The 23,600-nt window shown below is 34.3% G+C and overlaps 1 protein-coding gene across 2 annotated transcripts in view; it reads right to left on the bottom strand.

Moving 5' to 3' along the window:
• LOC123543599 (uncharacterized) overlaps positions 1-23,600 on the bottom strand; it is a 42,804-nt gene that overhangs the window by 2,125 nt on the left and 17,079 nt on the right. Inside the window, exons 1-3 of one of the 2 annotated variants that reach the window (XM_045329669.2) lie at positions 3,481-4,006; positions 1,385-1,512; positions 1,126-1,205 (exon numbers count right to left, since the gene is read on the bottom strand). In XM_045329669.2, coding sequence (XP_045185604.2) covers positions 1,126-1,205; positions 1,385-1,512; positions 3,481-3,687 — 415 coding nt within the window. In that variant the 5' untranslated portion in view covers positions 3,688-4,006. Of the gene's footprint in view, positions 1-1,125; positions 1,206-1,384; positions 1,513-3,480; positions 4,007-23,600 lie in introns of those variants that run through there. The other variant, XM_053547553.1, reaches the window with a different exon arrangement.

Below are 23,600 nucleotides of genomic sequence, written 5' to 3'. Positions count from 1 at the left end.
TGGTGTTTAGTATTTATTATATTGCACACTCTAACCGTCATCTACTTGGCGATATATGACCTTTTTGTGTCGATTCGCCGTAAAACTCATTCATTCATTCTAACTGTAATATAAGTTTACCCTTGGCAAAGGTCGTTGAAGGTTATATAAGAATTAATTATATATTTATATTATATATATCAAACGATATCAAAGATATCAGACAGAAAAAAATCTTCAAATCTTGTGATATTTTCACTTCCGAAAAGCTTATAAAATAGTACGTAAAATTTACATTATTGCAGACGTTTGAAGTAGGTCACTCCAGAAACAAACAGACAAACAAATAAAAAAATGCAAAAGGTAACTTCCAACTTAAAGTGTTTCAAACTGAACACCCATTCTTCTATATGAGCTAATTTAAAGCAGACATAGTTTTCATAGAAAAAATACTTCTACAGCCGGGTTTTGATGTACATCAACTGAAAATTCAAACGCATTTCATGTAAAAAAGGATATTTGATTTGAAAATTTCACATTAATTTTGAAAATGTTCCTGTAAAACATTCCGGTAGTGTTGTAATTAATAATGTGTTGTTTTCCTAATAGAAGTACTTGCTTGTTCTTTACGGGCTATTTCATAGTTTTGTTACTAAGACAGACTACTCTTAAGGGTTATTTGAATTCATACTGCAAGTGATAATTTTGTAGTATCCAATAAAGAATTAAATAACCAGTGATAGCAAAATATAAAGACTGCATCATGTGTAATAAATATTTGAGAATTGCGGCTGACCCATAAAATGTTTCATTTAGTGCATCTATTTCAGTAAGCGCGCTTTAAATATATGTGTTCAATCAGTTTTCTGCAGATTACTTCAGTAAGTTTAGATCACAGGCGATATTTTTAATGGCAAAGGAAGACCCAGACTTCCCCGATCCGGGTATAATTACGCAAGCAGGATGAACGTGTACTTCGAGCATGACATAAAGTGAATATTCCAGACGAATTTTAACCCCTAGCGGCGAGGAATGTGTCGAACTCAATGCCCTCCACAACGCGGCCACGGACGTCTCCTTCAATGTAAACAGAGAACAGTAAATAAATCATGAATAAATCAGAAATAAAGTTTAAAGGGTCTTTACCAACAAGATCTTTGCCTGTGAACTCTCCTGGGCCTGTGACAGACATGATTGATGTAACTGAATTACATACGCCACGATTTCTGAAATGAAAATAGGAAGAGGCCATATGTCGTTTTAACAATATGCATAAAGAGAAGTTTTCGTGTATTGTTTTACATGTACTTACAATTAGAAAGCGAGTCGCACTTGCTTCATTGTATTTAAGTTATTTGCTGACAACTTTTGTTTTCTTTAATATTTCTTTGTGCTTTATACATACCTCATGGTGTCATGGTTTATTACATTCGTTCCCTCTAGTTCCGTAATCTGGGTATAGTCTGTGAACTCTTCAGACACAGCCCAGCTGCATGGAGCTTTATGATATTGATAAAACCATGGGCCGAGCCACTAAAATAAAAATTCATTTTTGAAACTGAAAAGATATAAACTACGATACATTCATAAAAAATTCAACTGACGTCTTTCTAATTTAGTAACCGTTGCTACTTTTTACGACTCTACAGTTAATTTAAAAAGCTATTGTTGTCACATTCTCGGATCAAACCTTGCGATCCAACGATTCATAGTCTTTACCAGTACTGGCATTTACTGAACTCATTGCGAAAATATGCATTTATAGACACAACTTGATCACTACGCATATACATTATATATGTACATATACATAATATGTATTTTAGTTTGTTAGTTTTCGTTTTTCAACCTTTAGTCTCACTATTTACAACTTTAAGTCTTCGCAGAATTTCTAAAAATCGAAATAAACCATATATTTTCTTGCAATTTTGATTGTTTTGATCATTCTAAATTCCCTTTTTTTGCAACGAAAACTGCTGTTAAGGTTGCACTTTAGCTACTACATGCCTCCGTTGAGTCAATGTCAAATTTTAGTGGGCTACATCTTCACGAGAGTGCAGACAATTCTAAGCTTGATAACAGGTACATAAATCCACTTTTGTTTGCTAAGCTAATTTACTTTAAATGTACCTTTTTATAGACATCCAAAACAAAGAAACTGTGTCACATCAGCTTGCAAATCACACTACTATTTATCACTAGTGGATATGTAAGTAACCTTAGCAAACTTATTTATAACTTGATTCCTGTGAAATTTGTACATACTGAATTAAACAGAAACGTCAATATTTACACCGTGTTCCAATCTGCATCTAACTTGAAAGATAAAGATATAAAAAGATCTGTTGCAATTCTTTTTAGAAACATACTTCCAATCAAGACCCGAAAATTAAGTCTGCTTGCCTTGATCATGCGCAAATACAGGACGGAGTCATTTTTCAAAATAAAACATAAAGGACTTGAACATACTCCCTCGAGATAATGGGTTAATTTAATTGCTTTAAGAGCTTCCTGTAAGTAAACCATCACCATTCACGTTCTCTTTCCTCATATAACAGTATAACCAGTGTATTAACATTGGACATGAAGTAGCTGAAGCAAAACTGGTCAAATGGACAGGTCGTGTGCACGTCAATGCGTGCACTGTATTTGGTTGCGGTTTGGGGAGGCGTGGATTTTCATGTCAGATATTTATCCTTAAAGTTATTTTTAGATAGAAACTAACAAACCCATCATCTATTCTATAAATGTTCTACTGGACCTCAAGACAAAGACCGAAAAAATAGGCTATTAATTAAACTACCCCTAGTCACGTAATTATTTATAAATTAGTTACTTGGTGTTCAACATTTAGGAGGTGTAATATTTCTGCGCGATTAGATATGCCAATTTGTTGAATTTATGACTTTTTCGGCAGAAATATTTTCCCTTTAATACTGCATGTTCTAGGTTTATGATACTACACATTAATAATGGAGTGTCCTTCGTGGCCGGGTGGTTAAGGTTGCTGACTTTAAATAGCTTGCCCTTCGCCGATGTGTGTTCGAGCCTCACTCAGGGCGTTGAATTCTTCATGTGAGGAAGCCATCCGGCTGCCTTACGGAAGGTCGGTGGTTCTACCCAGGTGCCCGCTTGTGATGAAATAATGCACGGAGGGGCACCGGGGTCTTCCTCTACCATTAAAGCTAGAAAGTCGCCATATGACGTATAATTGTGTCGGTGCGACGTTAAACTCAACAAAAACACATTAATAAATATATAAGTAAACACAGTGTATGTAATCCCTCCGAAACACCATGTGAATTATATCTAGATTCAGATCAATATCTAAGGATAAGATATTGTAGTGAAAGTTGAGCTAGGTATATCTTTAATTTTCCAGTAAAAAAAATATCATGTTTGAATTCTACTGCAGTCGTTTTCCATTATCTCTAAAGTCACAGAAAAAAACCCGTCTAAGAAATGTTTATCTCTCACGTTTTACAATAAGAAAGTACTCACAGATAAAAGATTGAAGCCAGGCATTGGGACAGGTGGTATCTTTAATATTTCTTTCACATCTCCAGGGAATCTACTACCGTACGTTCTGGACGCAAATAATGGTAATTTCTTTTCTGGTAGAATTTGGCCATAAGCGAAGGAAAGAACAGCAAGAACCAGCAGAACCTTTAATTCCATCCTGATTCCTTTCGAACGGTACAGTTCCATTTACCATGAAAAAACAATTTGTTTTTGTAACTTGTAATTGGATATTCATTACCGCCGTAATAAAATGTGACAAAATGAAATGTCCTCCGGTCATGCCTTGGTGTCTATGTTAAAGACTGAGTAAAAGTAGCATTATTCAATTTAAAACCTTTATTGTCACTCTGCAAAATTGTCCCTTTCAAACATGCATAATGTGTGTAAGTATAATATTAAGCAATTGTAGATTTGAAGCGTATTTTGCATCATAATATAACTGTCACTGTCTGAAAACAAATAACATAATCTTTCAAAATCCATCTGTTTTAATTACAGGTATCATGTATGATTTATGTTTTAAAATCTTTAGAATATCTAAACATCTAAACTAAAACAGTAAGTATCAATAAAATAAAGTTAAAATGCACGAGTTTCATTTATTAATAGGGAATCAATCCTACCAATTTTCGTTGCGAAGCGAAGCGACGAAAATCGGGATTGATCCCTCTACGGTAACATGCGATATACCGAATGAGATATATACTATCGAATTAAAACAATGTGTACTTCCGGCACGTGCACAGAGCTTCTGACCAGATTTTTTTGGAAGAACACGCTTTATCCTTGCGCCTAATAAGCGTTCGTATAACTTGTCCTAACCGCAACATCTTGAAACATCAGTACAAATATGGGCAGTGCTGTTTTTTTTTTAAATTCCAAAATCTACTTTTAAATTGATACAAACACACATTTGTGGGCAAGCTGATAGACTGTAATGACTGAAAAGAAAACGAACGACTAAAGCGATAAACACGAGTTATTTCCCGTCAAGACTGAAAATAGCACAATATTTGACAATACTCAATATGAGGGATAAAAACTTGAAAGGCGCTACCGTGTTTTGTGTTGTTGCCTTATGGGATGAGTTGAAGTCGGATTCATTCCCGATTGAGGCAGTGCCTTATTTCATATTAAATTCCTCCTATTTACAATCATTGCTTCCAAGCATGTTTAACGCAGAAGATAATTATATTTTCTATCTATCTTCACGGAATATTTGTATAAATAAAAATTGCGCCAAACTCACTGAATCGCTTTGTTTTAAATTTCTAATTATTAATACATCTTTCTAAATTTTCGAAATATATGAAATTATTTTTAGACTTTAATCTAGGTAAGGCGGCTTATATATTAGTATCGAACAAATCCACACACTTATCTAGCAATACAATCCAAACTCCAAACGATCGGGCGACATAAATAACACTATTTATAGCTGCTGCAGCGCTCCATTCTGCATGATGTACTTAATAAAACTACAATAATTATTCAATGTCATCTGTTGTTTCATTTTTCCTTTTTATTTTGATGCATGTGTAAATTAGTTACGAAGGGGTGTATAACTTAAAGATGAAGAATTACCTGTTAATGTAAAACAATTGGAATGCACAACTCGATTTATCTAAATATGAAGGGTCTTTAGGGATATGATACAATTAAAGTTTTGGTGAATATTTGTGCAAACTGTCCATCTAATAAAACGGCCATCATTCCTAGCAGTATGGCGCCATATTTATTTGCTTACATAGTTAGGACAACACTGTGCTAAATACCGTTTAATATAGGATTTTAATTATTGATAATAATGATTTATTTGTTACATTTTAATTGTGTCTTAAAGCATATTTTGTCCCATTGAATATGATTTGATCTTATATATTGATTAACTATATGAAAAAGTTTGTAGACATACAAAATATCGATTTTTGTCTTTAATTGATTGACTAGATATACCTTATTTTTTTTTTTTTTTTTTTTTTTTTTGGGGGGGGGGGGTTTAACGTCGCACCGACACAATTTTAGGTCATAGGGCGACTTTCCAGTTTTAATGGTGGAGGAAGACCCCAGGTGCCCCTCCGTGCATACTTTCATCACGAGCGGGCACCTGGCTAGAAAGATATACCTTAAGTATTGTACATAGCACAGCAGTCAGCTGCGACATTAAGGGGGCCTTCGTGGCCGAGTGGTTAAGGTCGCTGATTTCAAATCACTTGCCCCTAACCGATGTGGGTTCGAGCCTTACTCGGAGCGTTGAATTCTTCATGTGAGGAAACTATCCAGCTGGCTTACGGAAGGTCGGGGGTTCTACCCAGGTGCCCGCTCATGATGAAATAATGCACGGAGGGGCACCTGGGGTCTTCCTCCACCATCAAAGCTGGAAAATCGCCATATGACCTATAATTGTGTCGGTGCGACGTTAAACCCAAGAAAGTATAATAAAAACTGCGACATTAAACTTTATTTATAAAGTAAGCTTTAATAGGAAATGCAGTCTATTTTTCCACCCACTTCATGCCCCAACAAGTTCGTAATGTTGTAATATATACAAATATATATCAAGTTTAAAATATATCTTTAAGGTAGATCTGCACATTCGGCCATCATTCCTAGCAGTAATTTTTTCTACAATGTAGAATTTCATTAAACCCTTCTGATTATTTCAAGAAAATTCGGCAAATAAAAAGATACAAAGTTTCATAATTGAGATCTATGGAAAATCAGAATTTTAACAGAATTTTCGCGAATAGATTTTATTACAATGAAATTTCTCAGTGGTAAATAAACATATGACCTATATTATTGTAAAATAAAATGTATATATCCGTGGGCTTGATTTTGAGATACATGCCCATGATGAAAAATATCCGCAATTAAAGCTGATTTTAAAACACTGTATTAGTGGCCTAGGTGGCCGTGTTGCTACGGTCACTGACTTCAAATCACTTGCCCCTCATCGATGTGGGTTCGAGCCTCACTCGGGGCGTAGAATTCTCCAGCTGGCTTACGGAAGGCCGATGGTTCTATCCAGGTGCCCGCTCGTGATGAAATAATGCATGGAGGGGCACCTGGGGTCTTCCTTAACCATCAAAGCTGGAAAATCGCTATATGACCTATAACTGTGTCGGTGCTACGTTAAACACAACAAAATAAAATAAATAAATAAGACACTATATTAGACTATTATTACTTAAGAAAGATAGTAAAATTGCCGTTGTAATAAATGTATCACCAGTTGCCATAAATTCATTAAATAAGTTTTATTTCCGTACGTCGATCCAGGTTTTATTCTACGTTTTACGGATAAATGACGTTAAGCCAATACTTTCGGTTTAACAAACATTCAGAATTACCTTGAAACAATTAACGGTTCTTAGAATGACAGTAATTACTTTCTTTCAAGTATTTCTTTTTATAAATCTAAATATCGGACAAAGTCACTATGGCATATAATTACGCATTCAGACAATTAATTGTTTTAGCATAAGATTGTAGATTGTAGCATCAAGCAGTTTACCTATTTAAAGCACATAACCAACAATAATGTATAAAACTAAAAACGTTTAACATTATTTTCGTACATTTGCAATTAATGTGACTGAAAGCTCTTACTCTGATGGATGCAATTATCAGGTGCAAGTTGACCATATTACTGTTAATAGTTTAGTTTATACTAATTTTTTTTTAGCTCGATTGTGATGAATGCTTTAAGCTTATTTGAACCCCTCTCGAGTCCGCTTTCTGGAAAATCGAGTACTGGCGTCATATGAGAAGGCTCTGTTGTGGCCCGCGGGGCTGGAACCTACGACATTCGGGTTGAGCGGCCCATACCTTATCCACAGACCACATGCATTCTTCTAGTAGCTACATGTATGTAGGTCAAATTGTTCAAAAGCTAGTGAGCACAAGGCAAACTTTAGCAATAAACCCATGCATATATCTTTCTTTAGAGATACCTGCACAACTTCGAACTAATATTTTTCATTCTTTGAATCGTTTGAGTTTCATTACTTTTTGTGAATGGGCTAGAATCGTTAATAAAAGTAACGAGGAGTTCTGTCTGGAGTGTATTGATTATTATTGTTAATACTGAATAGCTAGTTTATGATCGCATATGATCTAATATTGAAAGGAATCATGAACTCAGTACCAACATTTGACAAACATTCATGAAAAAAAAACATTAAAAGTGGGCTAATGTGTAATGATGCACCTTTTCTGCAAATTAAACTGATCATTTAGTTCCGCAACAGCTAGGTCTAATCATATCCGTCCTGAAAAGCTACCAGATTCCCCCGTACCCCCACCAGCTGGAGGGAGATACCTTTTCCCACACTCTCTCCTGCAAGTGTTTATACTTTTTTTAAAAAAAAAGATCGGGTACGCTCTTGACTGCTTTCCTCTAAGCCGTTATTCACGTATTTAACAATTTAAATAAAAAAAAAAAACAAAAAAAAAACGAGCTACACTCATTGTCTACGCTATACACCTAATGTAAATTAAGACATTAAAAAATGAGGAATACTAGTATTTGATTTCCCGGCGTAGCGTTTGACATGAGGCATGCGACGGGCATTCAAATATCTTTTTTTTTCGAAAATGATTTAAATACTAGTACTTTTATTAGCAGTTTGAAAAGTGTCTAATATGTAAAAGCATTCACCATCTTTCGTTCGTTACGCGACAAAAAAAAAACGACAAAAAATATTGATGACTAAATTTAATCTAAGATAAAATGATTAGATAATTGCACAGAAAGTACTTCAATACCGGGGCGACACCTGATGTATCAGTAGTTTATTAAACAGTTTAACCTCATTTTAACCCTTGCCCTTAACCTAAACTGATCAATGCTGACCAATTCAAAAAACCACAGGTTTTAACAAACTACTGTGAAAACCTCTGGTTTGATGGACGTGAGTCCCTGGGAGCTGGAAGCTCACACAATTAAAAAAGAAACACAAGTTTTTGAGTTTAAAAAAACACGTATTTTACTTCTAAAATATTTTGAAAAACCTTAACAAAAACTTTACACCCGGACTGAAAAACAATTTACAAAATAGTTTTAACCTCTGTTTAAAGCCGATATTAACTTTACTAGCTAACCTCTTATTATAATAATCAATATCGTTGTAAAGCGACGGTGTAAACAAATATTGGTTTTCCATTAAAGTATTTCGCTACTTTGCGTCAGCCGGTTACGATTAGTTGATTAATAACACTAGAACATTCGTGTACATAAGTAGACAAATAATTTTGTACTGTTAAGTTTACAACGGAAAGAAGGAAAATTTAAACGACTACAATTTAAGTTATATTTTATTATCTTTTTATCTTTTAACAAGTTTTAGAAAAATAATTATATGTCTTTTACTATTAACCCACTGCTTGAATATTTTAATATTAATGTAAACAATCTATTTATACGTTGCAGAATACGTGAGTGGTATATAACTTTAAACAAATATTTTCTTTTCATTTCAGGAGTATTCAAGAGTTTCACCGAGATATTGATTATCTAACTACGCATTTGAGAGAAAATTCCAACGACCCCGAAATACAGAAATGGGTTAATTTATACTGCAATAATTATTACTTATTAAACAATATATTTGGCAACCAGACGAATTACAACATGAATATACAAAACTTCAGAAAGACAACGAACGTTTAGAACAAAACATATTAGAATTACAGCATCAATTGACAACACTTCAAAAAGAGAACAATGAATTTAAACAAAGTACATCTAAAAAAAAAAACAACGAAAATACACGCTACAAAGGAAACCAGATATAATGAAATAAAAAAGAAATTGGAACAATCCTATTCAGAAGAAAAAAGAATAACCGATAATATTGACTGCAAACCATCAACTTTAGATGAATGTGTCATTTTTTTAGAATAACTGGATAGATTAATAGACTCGGATAAAAGAAATATAGTTTTAAATTTATGTTACAAAGGAAAAGTCTTAAAAAAGTTAACAAAAAATGAAAAAAGGGATTTATGGTAACACTTAGAAATTATGGTTTTAATTATTCATTATCACATTGTAACTTTTTAACACGTTTATATGATTTTTCAATGAAACATATTAACAGTATAAAATGTGCTCTTTCTGTTGAATATATTCGTCGTAATTTTACAATAATCAAACAAGTGTTTGAAAAAGGTTGGTAAATGTTGTACAAACAATCGAATCACTCAAGCGTAGGATTGTTCCACAATCGCATACATGACTGAATATCATAGTTTTAACACGTTACATGTAATTGCTCAAGCGTAGGATTGTTTCACAATTTTCTGCAAAATTGAAGATCGTTTTTAGGATATTAATTAGTATTAGAAATATCAATTAATAAGACATGAAATAGGAAGTGATTGTTTGTTCATTATGTTTTACATTTTTTACTCTTAGTATTTTATACAATAAATTATAAATGTTTATACCATCTTGTAACATTTTTATGAAAAATAAACAATAATAACCACACAATACACTTGTTTTGTCTTGATATTGTATGCTGTTTTACTTTACTCCAGGTATATATTTGATTACTTCTTTGGCGGAGGAAGTCCAAACGGGTCAAAATATATTTCATTTACATAACATACCCAATATGTTTCAGGCCCAACAGAAGTATCCAAATTGATTATTCCGCATTCGACCTTTGATCCTTTTGTTTTCAGTAAATTATTTCTACTAAATACACACCTAACGTTTTTAATTTTCAATTGTTTTACCAATTGTTCAATTTCAAAGTTAGAAATTGGTTTGTCTATATATTTTTTTACAATAGAAATTCATTTGTAAGGTCTCAGTTGAGAATCAATTTGTATACCCTATCAAAGGTATCCAGAGACTAGCAAGGACAGTACCAATAAAGCCGCCATCCTGTTTTTGTTTTTGAGTTAGTTTTATTACACCAGTTTCCCTTAATTGTTTTCTTTGATTAAGTGTAAGATATGGTGATATCATATTTCTTTTATCATTAGCTACCGAAATCATACCATTTCCAAGTATTTTACTAACACCAGTACTGGCAAGACCGGACAGGGCCTCGATGCCTAACGGTCCTAATATTTTTGGAGCTATCTGAATCGTTTTGAAAATTTGTCTTTCATCCCGTTTCCTGTTATATCCTCTATCTTTCACGTAGATGAAATGATCCCACAACAAACTGCATAGCAACAAATATGTAGACTGTTTATGACAATTTGACTAAGTCTCCTAAACACGAGTTCGAACTAATCTTGGCATAATCTCCCCCTACAGCGAAATAGCAGTCATGACAGCTGTGATGACACTTCATCTTCATCTTCACCATTTCCCCTTCGTGAATTCACGAATTCACGATTTCTGCTTCCTGATTTCACGATTTCCACTTCACGAATTGACGATTTCTGCTTCCTGATTTCACGATTTCCACTTCACGAATTCACGATTTCACGAATTCACAATTTCTTGATTTCACGATTTCCACCTAAAGAATTCACGATTTTCACTTCACGAATTCACGATTTCCGATTGGAGAATAGAGGGGCATTTTCAGATTGGGGAGGCTTGGTGCAGAACATGTTCAGATGTTAGAAAGAAGCAGAATTATAGTCAATGTGTCTAAAAACTAGAGCTACTCTGATATTTTGTAATTTTAGAAGTTGTTAGGTTATGAATATTATTAATAAAAGTGAGGTAAAATTATCCTAGCAACTTTAAACATTTTCACATCCACCTTCTTTTGTTTTGTTACTAAACTCTCCAGCATGGCACGCTGGTGCAGTGGAAATTCCTAGGACAAGTAATATATTGATGCGGGTTCTAATGATGCCCGTGTACTTATCCTTATTTATATGAAGATAATTTCAGCAGACAGCCATGTTTGGGAGTAGTTTATATTTCTTCCAAATAAACACCATAAAAATGTCAACTTAGATGGCATAAAATTGTTTTGTACAGGAAGCAGCAGGATGCAGACTTCTTCCTTGTAAATTAATCAGTCATCCGCGCAGTCTGGTCAGGATCCATGCTGTTCGCCAACAGTATCTCTAATTGCAATAATCTTTGAAAGCCAACAGCATGGATCCTGGCTAGACTGCGCGGATGACAAAAACTGTGAAATCGTGAATTCGTGAAGTTTAAATCATGAAATCATGATGTCGTGAAGTTTAATTGTGAAATCGTGAATTCGTGAAGTATAAATAGTGAAATCATAAATAAAATCAAGAAATAGTGAAATCGTGAAGTTTAATCGTGAATTCGTGAAGTAGAAATCAGGCAGCAGAAATCGAGAATTCGTGAATTCATTAAGTGGAAATCGTGAAATCATGAAACAGAAAGCATGTAGTAATGAAGTTGAAATGTCACAACGGATCGGGCTTTCATGTGTTTCAAATCAAATTCATATCAGAACATTGCTTACATGATATGGAATCTTTTCTGTCTGCATGTGACGTCTTTAGACCAAGAGACATACAAGAAACGTGCAAAAGGCAAGATTGATACAAATGTCACATTAAACAAACATCAAAACGTCCCGGAAAGGCTAATAATAGTATGCCGAAATAGGTATTTTGACAGTTGGTAGATTTTATTTTAATTCACAACTAATTTATGAGCTTAACTATATCTGAATGTTTTGGTTGAGTCTCTAGTGACATTGACAAGTACTCTTCTGAAGTAAAGATAGCAGAATTTATCTCATAATACATATCACATTCTGAGTTTCATTCCTTGTTTACGATACTTTACCTTATATGACTTATAGGAAATATCTATTGATGTATCCAGTGAAAACGTTAGTACAGAAAGCATACTGACACGAACTTTTAAGAATTGTGTCAAAGTGCCGACAATTTCCAGGGCCGAGTGGTTAAGGCCGCTGACTTCAAATCACCTTACCCTTACCGATTTGTTGGGCGTTGAATTCTTCATGTGAGGAAGCCATCTTGTTGGTTTACGGAAGGTCTGTAGTCCTACCAAGGTGTCTGTCTTGGAGGAAATAACGTACGAAGGGGCACCTTGGGTCTTCATCCACCACTAAAGTTGAAAAGTCGCCATACAACCCAACAACAACAACAAAAACAACAAACATTACTTGTAAATACTGTGGTTTTGGTACAGAAAATGTTCTTTTGCTTTGCTTTGAAATTATTTTAATTAACACAAGGTATTATAACATGAGAGGAATTGACGAATTGTGATGTTTCAGCACATTTGTGGAATGTTTCACATTAAACTAATAAGCTCGTTTGTAAAATGGTTAGGTGTAAGATAGGAAGACTATAAGACTGTTTTTTGATAGTCATCAACATCTTTTTAGCGGTACTTGGACTCAGTAATGTTAAATTTTCTTGTCCTTAAAGATCAAATGGGTCCATTCAATGTTTCGATATAACAGTATAACAGAATCCGGCTTATGCATCCATTACCTGAAGGGTTTAGGCTTCTTCTGAGCATCGAATATTTCTGCGAACCCAATTTGCTTATCAAAATAAAAAAAAAATACATGTCCGCTAATTTTTAACTAGAAGTTTAACATAAGTCGTTTAGTATGTTCTCCATTTCATTCATACTAAGAAAATATTAACATGCATGCATTGAAACCCTTTTGGTGTGTAAGATATTAACATTTCCGTCCAGGTTGAAAATACCTCTGTCAGAGCTATGCTAATCATGCATAGATAAACCAAAAATATTTGAAAAATCGTTTCTTTGAAGTTTACCGGGAATTTATCTATGTACTCCCCTTCTAAATTTTTTCCTAATTATAATTATCTATAAACACAGTTACAAAACTCACATTACAAAATAAAATCATTTCATTCCACTTTTGACCGTTAAAATAGACTCTAAAAGTATGCAGTTGGTGATTTTTAAAAACAGAATTCATGCGTTTAATATTAGCTTAAGACTTAAGAAATGGCGTTTTCCGTTTTGAACTTTTCGAACGATTGGTTCAAATAACTGTTTTGCAATTTTTCGCTTCATATAATATTTAAATCAATTTTTTTCTGGTAATAAATGACAGTAATTACTTTCCTCCGTATCTGTTTCAAATTAACGTTAATTGAAGTTTTGCACATATTTAATTGGATAAACGTCACGTTCATCAACAAAGAAAAAAAAAACAATGCTTTTGTTTTGGCGCAACTATTTCAACACTCAGCAATTAAAATGACATAATTCACAATTGTTTATAGATAAAATGATTTATATGTCTCCGTTTAAATGCATCTTAAAGCATGCATAATTCTCGGCACGTTTGCAGTAAGAGTTTTAAAACTTTCCTCTGATGCATCTGATGGATAAAGTGTGTTTCATCACGTTGATAAATCTACATTACATTTAAATTTCCTTAGGTCCTGCTGCTTCATTAAAAACAAAAATAAACACCGTCACTGGCAATTTGGCAATTTATCAGAAGAGTGTTTTTTTCCTGAAAGGCATACGTTATTTATCAATGCCCAATTTTAATAGGTTCTCGATCTATCTGAGGTCACGTTACTGTTTGTATACTAAATGTGCTGACAAAGCTTTGTTCTGTTTCCCCTTCGGGTTCCTTACCACACACCCCTCGCCCCCACCCCATTTCGCCCCTTACCATTTCCTTCCCCTCCATCTATATTTAGCATATTAATAAATTAATATGTACTTGTTTGGATGTTTGAAGCAACCCGTCTGAAATATTTTTCCATTACAGCTTCGTTTTGTTGTGGACCTACTATGCAAATGCGTGGCTCTGGGGCTGTGTTTTTGGTGCTCTGTGCTTCCGAGAAATCTACCCTTACCTAATATTTCTCGTATATTTCTTCTCTGTTTATTATATAATTTTTTTTGTATCAACCGTGCATCTGTTCTAAAACTGTGTGCAATACTATATGGTAGAACCGTGTACGTCTTAGAACTCGTGGTTCTATTTTACAATATATGTGCATATTTATTACAGTACAGGCAACACTGTATTCACCACGAGAAAGTAAATATGCAGGAACAGTGTTTTCATGTGCTCAACAAACTCGTATATCTACAAAACGTACAATGGCAACTGGTAAACACAAATAAAAATTAGCTATTGCCACCACATAACAATACAATCGAAAATGTATTACACGTAACAATATGTTTGCACAAAGTACATCGTGATTTTAATTAAACAATCATACAGCCAAAATCCTAGAACGCATCACAGTTTAAGTTAAAACCTACCGTATGAATGAATGTGCTCATTGTCACAAACTGACATACGGGCCTCAATGTATCTGTAGTTTAAATGCAGGTATTGAATCATCTTTTTGTTTAAATTTTTGAGTTATTAAGATAAATGTCAGAATTTACAGATAAAATACCTCTGATGTTTTTCTGTATTTCATAACTTAAATTACCATGTAAGTCTCATTAAATTTAGTTCAGTAATAAGGAAGTTGAGTAACTTCAGTAATTTATGTTTTTTATCCCCAAAACCACTATAACGGGCCTTAAATTGTCGACTTTTACATACGTGCCAAAATAGCATGAACTCACGGCTATGTCGTGCTACCCATGAAAATCCAAATATGTTGCCTATGTCGTGAGTCTCGTGAAAATCCAATATTTGGCGGGACATTACCATATAAATAGACTAGACCAGATATCCTTAGCGTACACGCCATTACAATCTTGAGACGAAATTATGTCACTCTTATAATCTTGGTAGAAAAAAAATTGCTTGATCGAGGTAAGAAATTAATTTGTTAGATTTTGTTTATTGTTTGAATTATGATTTTATTTAGTAAATTTTTGTTCATTCTACAGATTTTGGTAATGTATAAATCGTCGCCATAGTGGAAAGATGCTCTATCTACCATTTTTTAAACTTGGCGAAAATCGCTTCCAAAGTTTAACTCGTGTCTAGTTTCTTTATTTCTGGGCGAAAACGATAATAGATATATCAACTTGTTCCTTGCGGTTAGTTCTTTCTGACTATAAAATGTTTTTAATACATTTCGTTTTCACTTTTGTGCAATTTTGCACTTTGGAGAATTTGACAAAAATATAAAAAAAAATGTTAAAATTATATTGCTTTATCTGGAGACAGAGCACAGTGAATTTACAAAATCGGACATAGAGCAAAATATAATATTTATTACAAATGCATATTGAAATCAGGACAACAGCTTTCGAATGACCTCTTAAAAAGTAATAAAAACCGCTATACTCATTTTGAAATTCAAGGAGGATTGATTTTGGTTTCAGTATCGTCAATCTGACACAATATTTTAGACCATACTGCAACTTTCAAGATTTTCATTGTGGATGAGGAGTCTAGGTGCATTTTTTTTTTTTGGCATGGGTGAAAAGCTGGTATATGCACTGACTTTCTTCATGTCGACTGGATGGCTTCCGCACATGAAATAATTCTACACACCAAGCGAGGTTTCAAACAGTGGTAAGGGGCAGGTGTTCAGAAAAAAAAAACCAAGACAAATATCAAACATGGAATGCCACGTACCAGAAGTCATAAAGATTTGGACTGATTTGCCATTACTTGCTCATGCTGTCCAAATTGTTCAGGGTTAATTGAACAACTTCCACACTACAGTCATAATTGGCTATTTAAACTTGTTATACTGGTCCTACTTATTTGCAGATAGGTATTCGTAGTATTGTGTTAAACAACAACAAAAATATTTCGAAGATTAATTACTCAGTAACCGCATTACTTATTGTCAACAATTAATAACAGAACTAAAATCTTTTTAGTCGTAACTATTCTATTTCCCAAATACAACTAGCTTTTCATTACGCTGAAGAAGTTTTTCAATGTTTTGTTATCAGTTAGCATAAACACACCCAATGTTATATTCATGTCTCTCTTTAGCTACATTGATAGGTGGATTTTCCGGCGTCCATCTTCCGTCTTCCTGCGTCAAGATTGCAAAATGTACTTAAAATTCTTCTCCTCTGAAACTACTGGTTACATTTATACCAACTTCTCATAAACCGCTTGATGAATCTTCATCAAAATGGTCTGTAACATCATTATAACGTCATTTCCTTTATTCAAATGGGGACGAATGGTCCCTTTGAGGGGTCACCAGAGCTAAAGTAAGAAATGCATTTAAATAATTTCTTCTCATGAACTACTCGATGGACCTAATTCAAACTTAATTTGATAAGAATCTTAACCAACATTTTTCTGTTGGGGGCAATTGGTTCCTTTCAGGGACTGTTTGAGTTCAAAGTAGAAATAACTTTAAACTATTTCATCTCATAAACCATTTGATGAATATTCACCAAACTTGGTCTAGAGATCAGTATAAGGTCCTTTCCCAAATTTGTTTGATTTACGGGCAATTAGAGCTAAAAATAGAAATACATTTAAATGTCATAAACCGCTTGACGGATCTTCATCAGACTTGGCCAGTGGCATCATTAGAGTGTTACCTCCCAGTTTTATTCAAGCGGATGCTGTTTGCTCATTCTAGTGCTAAAATTGAAATACCTCCATCATTCTCGGTCCGTAGCATCATTATAAGGTCATCTCCAATTTCTTTTTTAATTGTGGGGTGGGGTGGGGGAGCCCTTGGCCCTGTTAGTGGCCACCAGACTTAAAAAAACTACAAACGCCTTTAAATGACTACGTCTAATGAACCGATTGATGGAATTCATCAAACTTTATTAGGTCCTTTAACAAATTTCTTTTTTAATTGTGGGGTGGGGTGGGGGAGCCCTTGGCCCTGTTAGGGGCCACCAGACTTAAAAAACTACAAACGCCTTTAAATGACTACGTCTAATGAACTGATTGATGGAATTCATCAAACTTTATTAGGTCCTTTAACAAATTTATTCAATTGGAGATACATGGTCCCTTTTAGGGGCTACTAGAGTTGAAACAGAGATACCTTTTACTAAATTAATCCAATTAACTCCGGGTTTAAGCTCCCCAGTGGTGGTTTTGCCACTGACCGTTCCAAGGCGGTGCCCAACTGTGTTCTTTTGTTTGTTCGTTTTGTCATCATGTGTTGGCTTTGTGTGTGTGTGTGTGTGCGCGCGCGCGCGTGTGTGTGTGTGTGCCCTCATATTCCTGCCGTTGTAGACACATTTGTATGATTTTGACCTTCGTTGTGGACACATTTTTCGTTGTGGACACCTGTGTGTGTAGGGGTGTGTTTGTGGTGTGCACGTCTGCGTGCTGTGGGTTTCGTTTTGGGGAGGCTGCGTTTTTGGTACGTGGCATTCCCTGTTTGATGTTGTCTTTGTTTTTCATGTAACCTTAATACTGAGTGTCATTACAAGAGTTCATAGCATTAATTCTGCAACTAAACATTTGCTGTCATAGCACACATGTTTCACATTCGATACAGTTACATCATGTGCTAATCTAATAGCTTTGTGGCATTAATTTTGATTCACACCGACCATTTGGAATAAGTCTATATAGATCTATAGAAATATCTATTTTCTGTCACATATTCCCCACAGTTTCTTTACGTACGTACTTTCGTCTAGTGACATGAATTTCAGCCGAAATCACTACAGGTCTGTTTAAAAATCTTGCATACTTTGTTTGCCTATATACCTTGACAAAGCTGTGTGTTTGTATAAGTAATAAAATGACAAAATAATCTGTGCAAGCTATGAAAAGCAATCTCATCTTTCCATTTCGTGTAGAAAGGCATTCTAAGTATATTTCAAACATGCTACCAACTATGCCTATCGGCCATATTTTGTTGTGATCACATGCACGTAACTGTGCATTCTTTTAGTTAAAATGGAGTTAGAGCATTTCTGGATTAAATTAGCTGGAGAGCACTCCTTAACAGATTGTAATGATGATCACATGATGTAAGGTTATGTGTATGGTTGGTCAGAATAATTTAAAACATTACAGTGCTTTAAGTCCTGGATATAGAGTACTTTAATTGTCACTGTTACATTCAAGCAGAGGACATGGAGCAAAGTATTATGCAGGATCTTCTTCTATGACGTCACAAGTTACGTTTTCTTGCTCCAGAACGATAGGTGTCTACGAGACAAAAAACAAAATGATGTAAAAATCTCATTTTTCAAAAAATGGAGACAGAGCACTATAAGAATCAGGCGACGAAATGTATGTTTTGACAAGTATAGTACCGTGTGTTTAATATGTAATTACAATTTAAAATTATCGTGTGCTAGTATATTGCATATCTATCATATCTCCGTTTTATTGTATGGGAGTTGATATCACATTCAGCTATTGTGGTACGCCTGATTTGCATTGCTTTTTTGTTATTTTGTGGTTGTAAATAATAGCTGCAGTTTATATTCATCTTATCTATAATTTTTCATTATAATATTTTCATATCTTTATCATACTTTAACTTTAGACTAGTAAGTAATTAATTTGAAAAATATGTAAAGTAATAAGAGACGTATTGTTATCACGTGACGTTTGAATTAGTAGCACATATATGTTGTAAAAGTAGCACGTATTATCTATGGGAGCCTACGGAGGTATTGTGTACCCAAAAGAGCAGTTTTATGCCCGTATTTGTATTTGCTATGGTGCCTTGTTTATTTGTTTTGGGTTTGACGCCGTTTATCAATAGTATTTCACTCATGTAACGGCAGGCAGTTAACCTAACCATTGTTCCTGGATTCTGTACCTGTACAAACCTGTTCTCCGCAAGTAACTGCCAACTTCCCCACATGAATTATCTGAGGTGGAGGACGAATGATTTCAGACACAATGTCTTTTATCAAATTGTCATTCGCCCCGCCCGGGAATCGAACTTGCGACTCCGCGATCCGTAGACCAACGCTCTCTCTATTGGGCTCAGCGGGCGGGCTTGCTATGGTGCTTGCCATATGTTATATAGTTAAGCTTTTTCCAACAGACGAAATTTTACCTGGTGATGTCACGACCCGGAAGTCCTATACCCGATATTTACTTTATGTTACTCGCCTGGATGTGATTTCCCAGCGCAGTGATGTTATGTCCCATTGTTGTGCCTTAACCGCCAAGACGCTGATTTTTGTAATCAACTAAGACAGCTCAGTGATACAAACACCTACAAACACCGGACATGGGGAGCCTAAAAAGAGTCAACATCTTCGCGATTTAGTGGGACATTATTTTACCAAAGATTAGTTCTTAGAGTTACTTTAAGTTTTAAGTAAATGGAAACAGGAAACACCTGTTATTCGTCAAGATGAAAATGAACTGTAATTGATAGAAATAAACATCTTTTAGAAATGGGATTTTGAGCTCAGTTTTTTTTTTCTTTTCTTATGTATTGTATCTATTTTTTTCTCATTCATTGTAAATAATCTTCTTTTTTTTTGTAAATAAACATGAAAATATTGTAGTGAGTGTTAAATTGTTCGTGTAGTTTCTGTCCACGGTTTGACTGTCCTGTCGCACTCGAATTGAATATTTAAATAAACTTACATAATTTTACACATGTAACAGATCGACAACGAGTACAAAAACGTATCATTTTGAACTTATTGAACTTGTGGAAACGTACTTAAGATATCATTCATGTTTCTAAGAGGACGCAGGCGATTATCCTATGAATAAAACTCTAAAGTGGTTTCCTTTACCTGGTAGAGGTCAATTATTACCCTTGACAGGCAGTCTTTTTTCTGTTAAAATGTTCAGTTTTAATATTTAGAAAATGGAATTTAAAGAGCAAACTTCATGAAATTGACACAATATGTATACAAATGTATGTTAAAACCTAGTCTATTTAATTGATAAAAAACAATTTTGATATTCAATTTTCACTTTTTAGCAGTATAACAGTTTTGCAATATTTCAAAACCCTTAAGAAAGCATGACAATATTTGCAAGAGAAACACTGCAATTTGATGTATTTATACGCAGTTGGTAAAAGCAATAAGTTTTATTTTTTGATACTTAGTCAACTGTTGCAGTATTTCAAAATGGACCAAACAATCATGTTTTTATTTCATGCTTCAAAATCATTTTAGAACTTCAAAAACATCGCGAATAGAATAAATGCGGAGAAAATAACGTTTCGCACTTTGTATATACCTGTAAATATGGCGTAGAGTATGGCCATTTCTCATCTGAAAGTTGTTTTAGTTAGTTCTGCACGTTTTGGTAAACCGGAAGTGATGGCGTAGCGCCATTTAAACGGAAAATGTAGAGTAAAGCCTGGGCTCGGCATACGGAAACAAAAATCAGTTTATGAATTAAAGGAAAGGGCATATTTATTATTCAGATATGCTTGTCTCTGTTAAAACAGTCTTACGCTAGAATTATGTCATGTTAACGTGCGTTGACGTCAAAGGTTTTATTGCGACCAAGAAAGAGCGCTTCTATATTTCCTGTATTGTTTTAGATTAAGGGCATATTAGAATCAAAATAATTTATATCAAAAGAGTGTTTTAACAATATTTATACACTCGGTTGGTAATACGTCGTACAAATAATTTCACTCGGGCTGTGCCCTCGTGCAATTAGTACGCCCGACGTTTAACCACCCATCGTGTATAAATAGTGTTCAAGCACTCTTTTGCTATAAATTATTTCTTGAATACAACAATGTTACTATACAATGTTACTATCATTGTAAAGAATAAAACATGATGCTAAAACGTCTGGTACGTTAAATCATTTTCAATCAAGTGTTTTCTCGGAGTGACTCGTCGAATTCCGCTAAAGTAATACATCTGGTTAATCAAACATTCAGAACTACAACGTACAGAATGAAAAACAATAGATAACAGTAGATGGACAACAAATTACATGTGTAAGATCAAATATAAAAAGTCTGGAAACAGTCATTTACATTTACATTTTATTGTTATATTTTGTGACAATTTAATCGAAGACTATATTTGTTCTTCTGCAGCTTCAAATGTATGTGTACTCATCCAATCTTTTTCCTTCCAGAAGAGCAAGCTTTATAAAAAGAGAGAAAAGCATATTTAATATTTTATGTCAAATGTGTTATAAAGAGTCAGGTCTAATATTTCTAAATGCAGATAGGTTTGTTTAAATAATTTTCAAAGGCCGTCCTTGTTTTTGTTACTGTTAATCCAATTTCCACGTGCTGAAAAGCCCAGAGGGGCAAGCATAATATAGGAATAATATTTGATGCCAAGTGTGATTTAGTAAACTATAGTCTGTGTTTTTATACTAAAAGTCACTGACGTCAGTGTGGCATTAATTGAAACTGGAATTAATCATTTTTTTACGCTTTCGCATCTTGTCAGTAATATTCAGATCAGCTCACACAGAAAACCCACTTTCCATTTTTCCTCGAAGGAAAGTTCTTGCATAGCGAAGAATTCCTTCGAGTACTGCCTTAGTTTTACTGACTCGGTGTTATGTTATAGTTGTATTACTTTAGCGGTATTTCGGCGAGTCACTCCGAGAAATCACTCCGAGTCGAATTTATGCATTTAACACTTAAATGATTTCCGGTATTTTATGACCGCTCCGCACGACTCCGAGTCTGTAATAAACAACATATAGGTCATTTCGAGCGACGCGAGGAGATTTCACGCAACTCCGAGGCAGTATTCTCTGACATTGATGGATTTTTTTATATAATTAGCTTGTTCTTTTTACTTAAAACGTTATGACTAAGAAATGAATTATGTAAAATGGACTAAATGTTAAGAAAATTATATAGCCAAACAAACTATCAAATAATTGGAGTTAAAGAATAGTGACTCGTTAGGTATGTTACTGACAGTGCAAATTAAATTCAGAAACAGATATGTAAATTGAAATAAATTAAGAACTATATAAAGCTAGATAAACTTTAAAGTAATGGCCGTAAAAGAATAGTGGACCTTTTTAAAAAAAAAATGGTACCTAATAAAAATATTTATCAGAGAAATGGTTAATTTTCAATATGAAATTGGTCTTCATTTATTTATCTTAAAGGAATTATAAACAAAAAGGCCAAGACGGCTTAAGTCGATCAACGGAGTAACATCACAATACAGTATAGACATGTTTTACCTAGTGATTTCATGGAGACAAATATTCTGACCAAATTTCATTAAGATTGGACCAAAAACGCAACCTCTTGAGTGTAAACAGGCTAAATCTTTGATTTTACCTTGAGAACTAGTTTTTGACCCAACTTGACCAAGATAAAAACTTCATGCAAAATTTCATTCTGACCATGTTTCATGCACATCAATTGGAATAAGAGCGTGAAACAAACAAGGCACAATGGGGAATAATCCTTATGGCTGAAAGGGCCAAACTATAAAAATTATGCTTCAGGGTAGTAACTCCAGAACCGATGCTGGAATCTAGCCTGTTTCGAAAGAACTGAGATTTTTTGTGACTTAAGTTGTGTGTAAGTGTTGTAAATATTAGATATAAAATGCCACTTCTATGTGTTGACAATGTAAACATTAACTATTTGGCTCTTTCAGGGATAAATCGGCCGTAACTCCGGAACCTATAATTCAATTTTGACAGGTTTCATCATGGAATCTTAGATTCATTGTTTTTGAAGCTATTGCAAAGTTTATGTCAAATCAAACCATGAAGAAGTCTCTGTATGCTGCAGAAAGCAAAGTAGCAAACTTTTTGGCCCTGTCTGGGGTAACAAGCCTTGGGACCCATTATGGGTCTAGCCAGTTTCGCCCAAAAGGAATGGAGATATTATGCCTGTATAAGTTGTCGTGCAAGATTGATTAATGTTAATTAGCTAAATGTGGTCTCTAATCGTCGTTCACAAGCCAAAAATAGCATATTTGGCGTGTGCAAATTTGATTAAAGTCGATTGCAAAGGTGGTCTCTGTAGTGTTCACTAGCCAAAAAATAGTTAATCTTGGGCCGCTTTTTTGTTCTTTTTTTTTTTTTTTTATTTCTTCGAGGGCCAATACTTTTAAAACGATGATTGGATCTGGTCAGTTTTCGAAAGGAACCAAGAAATATGCCAATACAAGTTTGTGCATGATTGTTTGAATTGATTGCAAAATGTGGTCTCTATCGTGTTCACAAGAAATTGTGACGGCTGACGGACGGGTCAAAATACGATCACAAAAGCTCACCTCTGTCATACGTGACAGGTGGACTATTATATAGTAATTGCTGCCGTATCCGCTCTAAAGTAGTCATAAAAATGTATTAAGT

This window comes from Mercenaria mercenaria, chromosome 7 (genome assembly GCF_021730395.1).
Source record: "Mercenaria mercenaria strain notata chromosome 7, MADL_Memer_1, whole genome shotgun sequence".
Taxonomy (NCBI): domain Eukaryota; kingdom Metazoa; phylum Mollusca; class Bivalvia; order Venerida; family Veneridae; genus Mercenaria; species Mercenaria mercenaria.
Note: the sequence above shows the minus strand (reverse complement) of the source record. Positions and strands in the feature narration are given on the sequence as shown.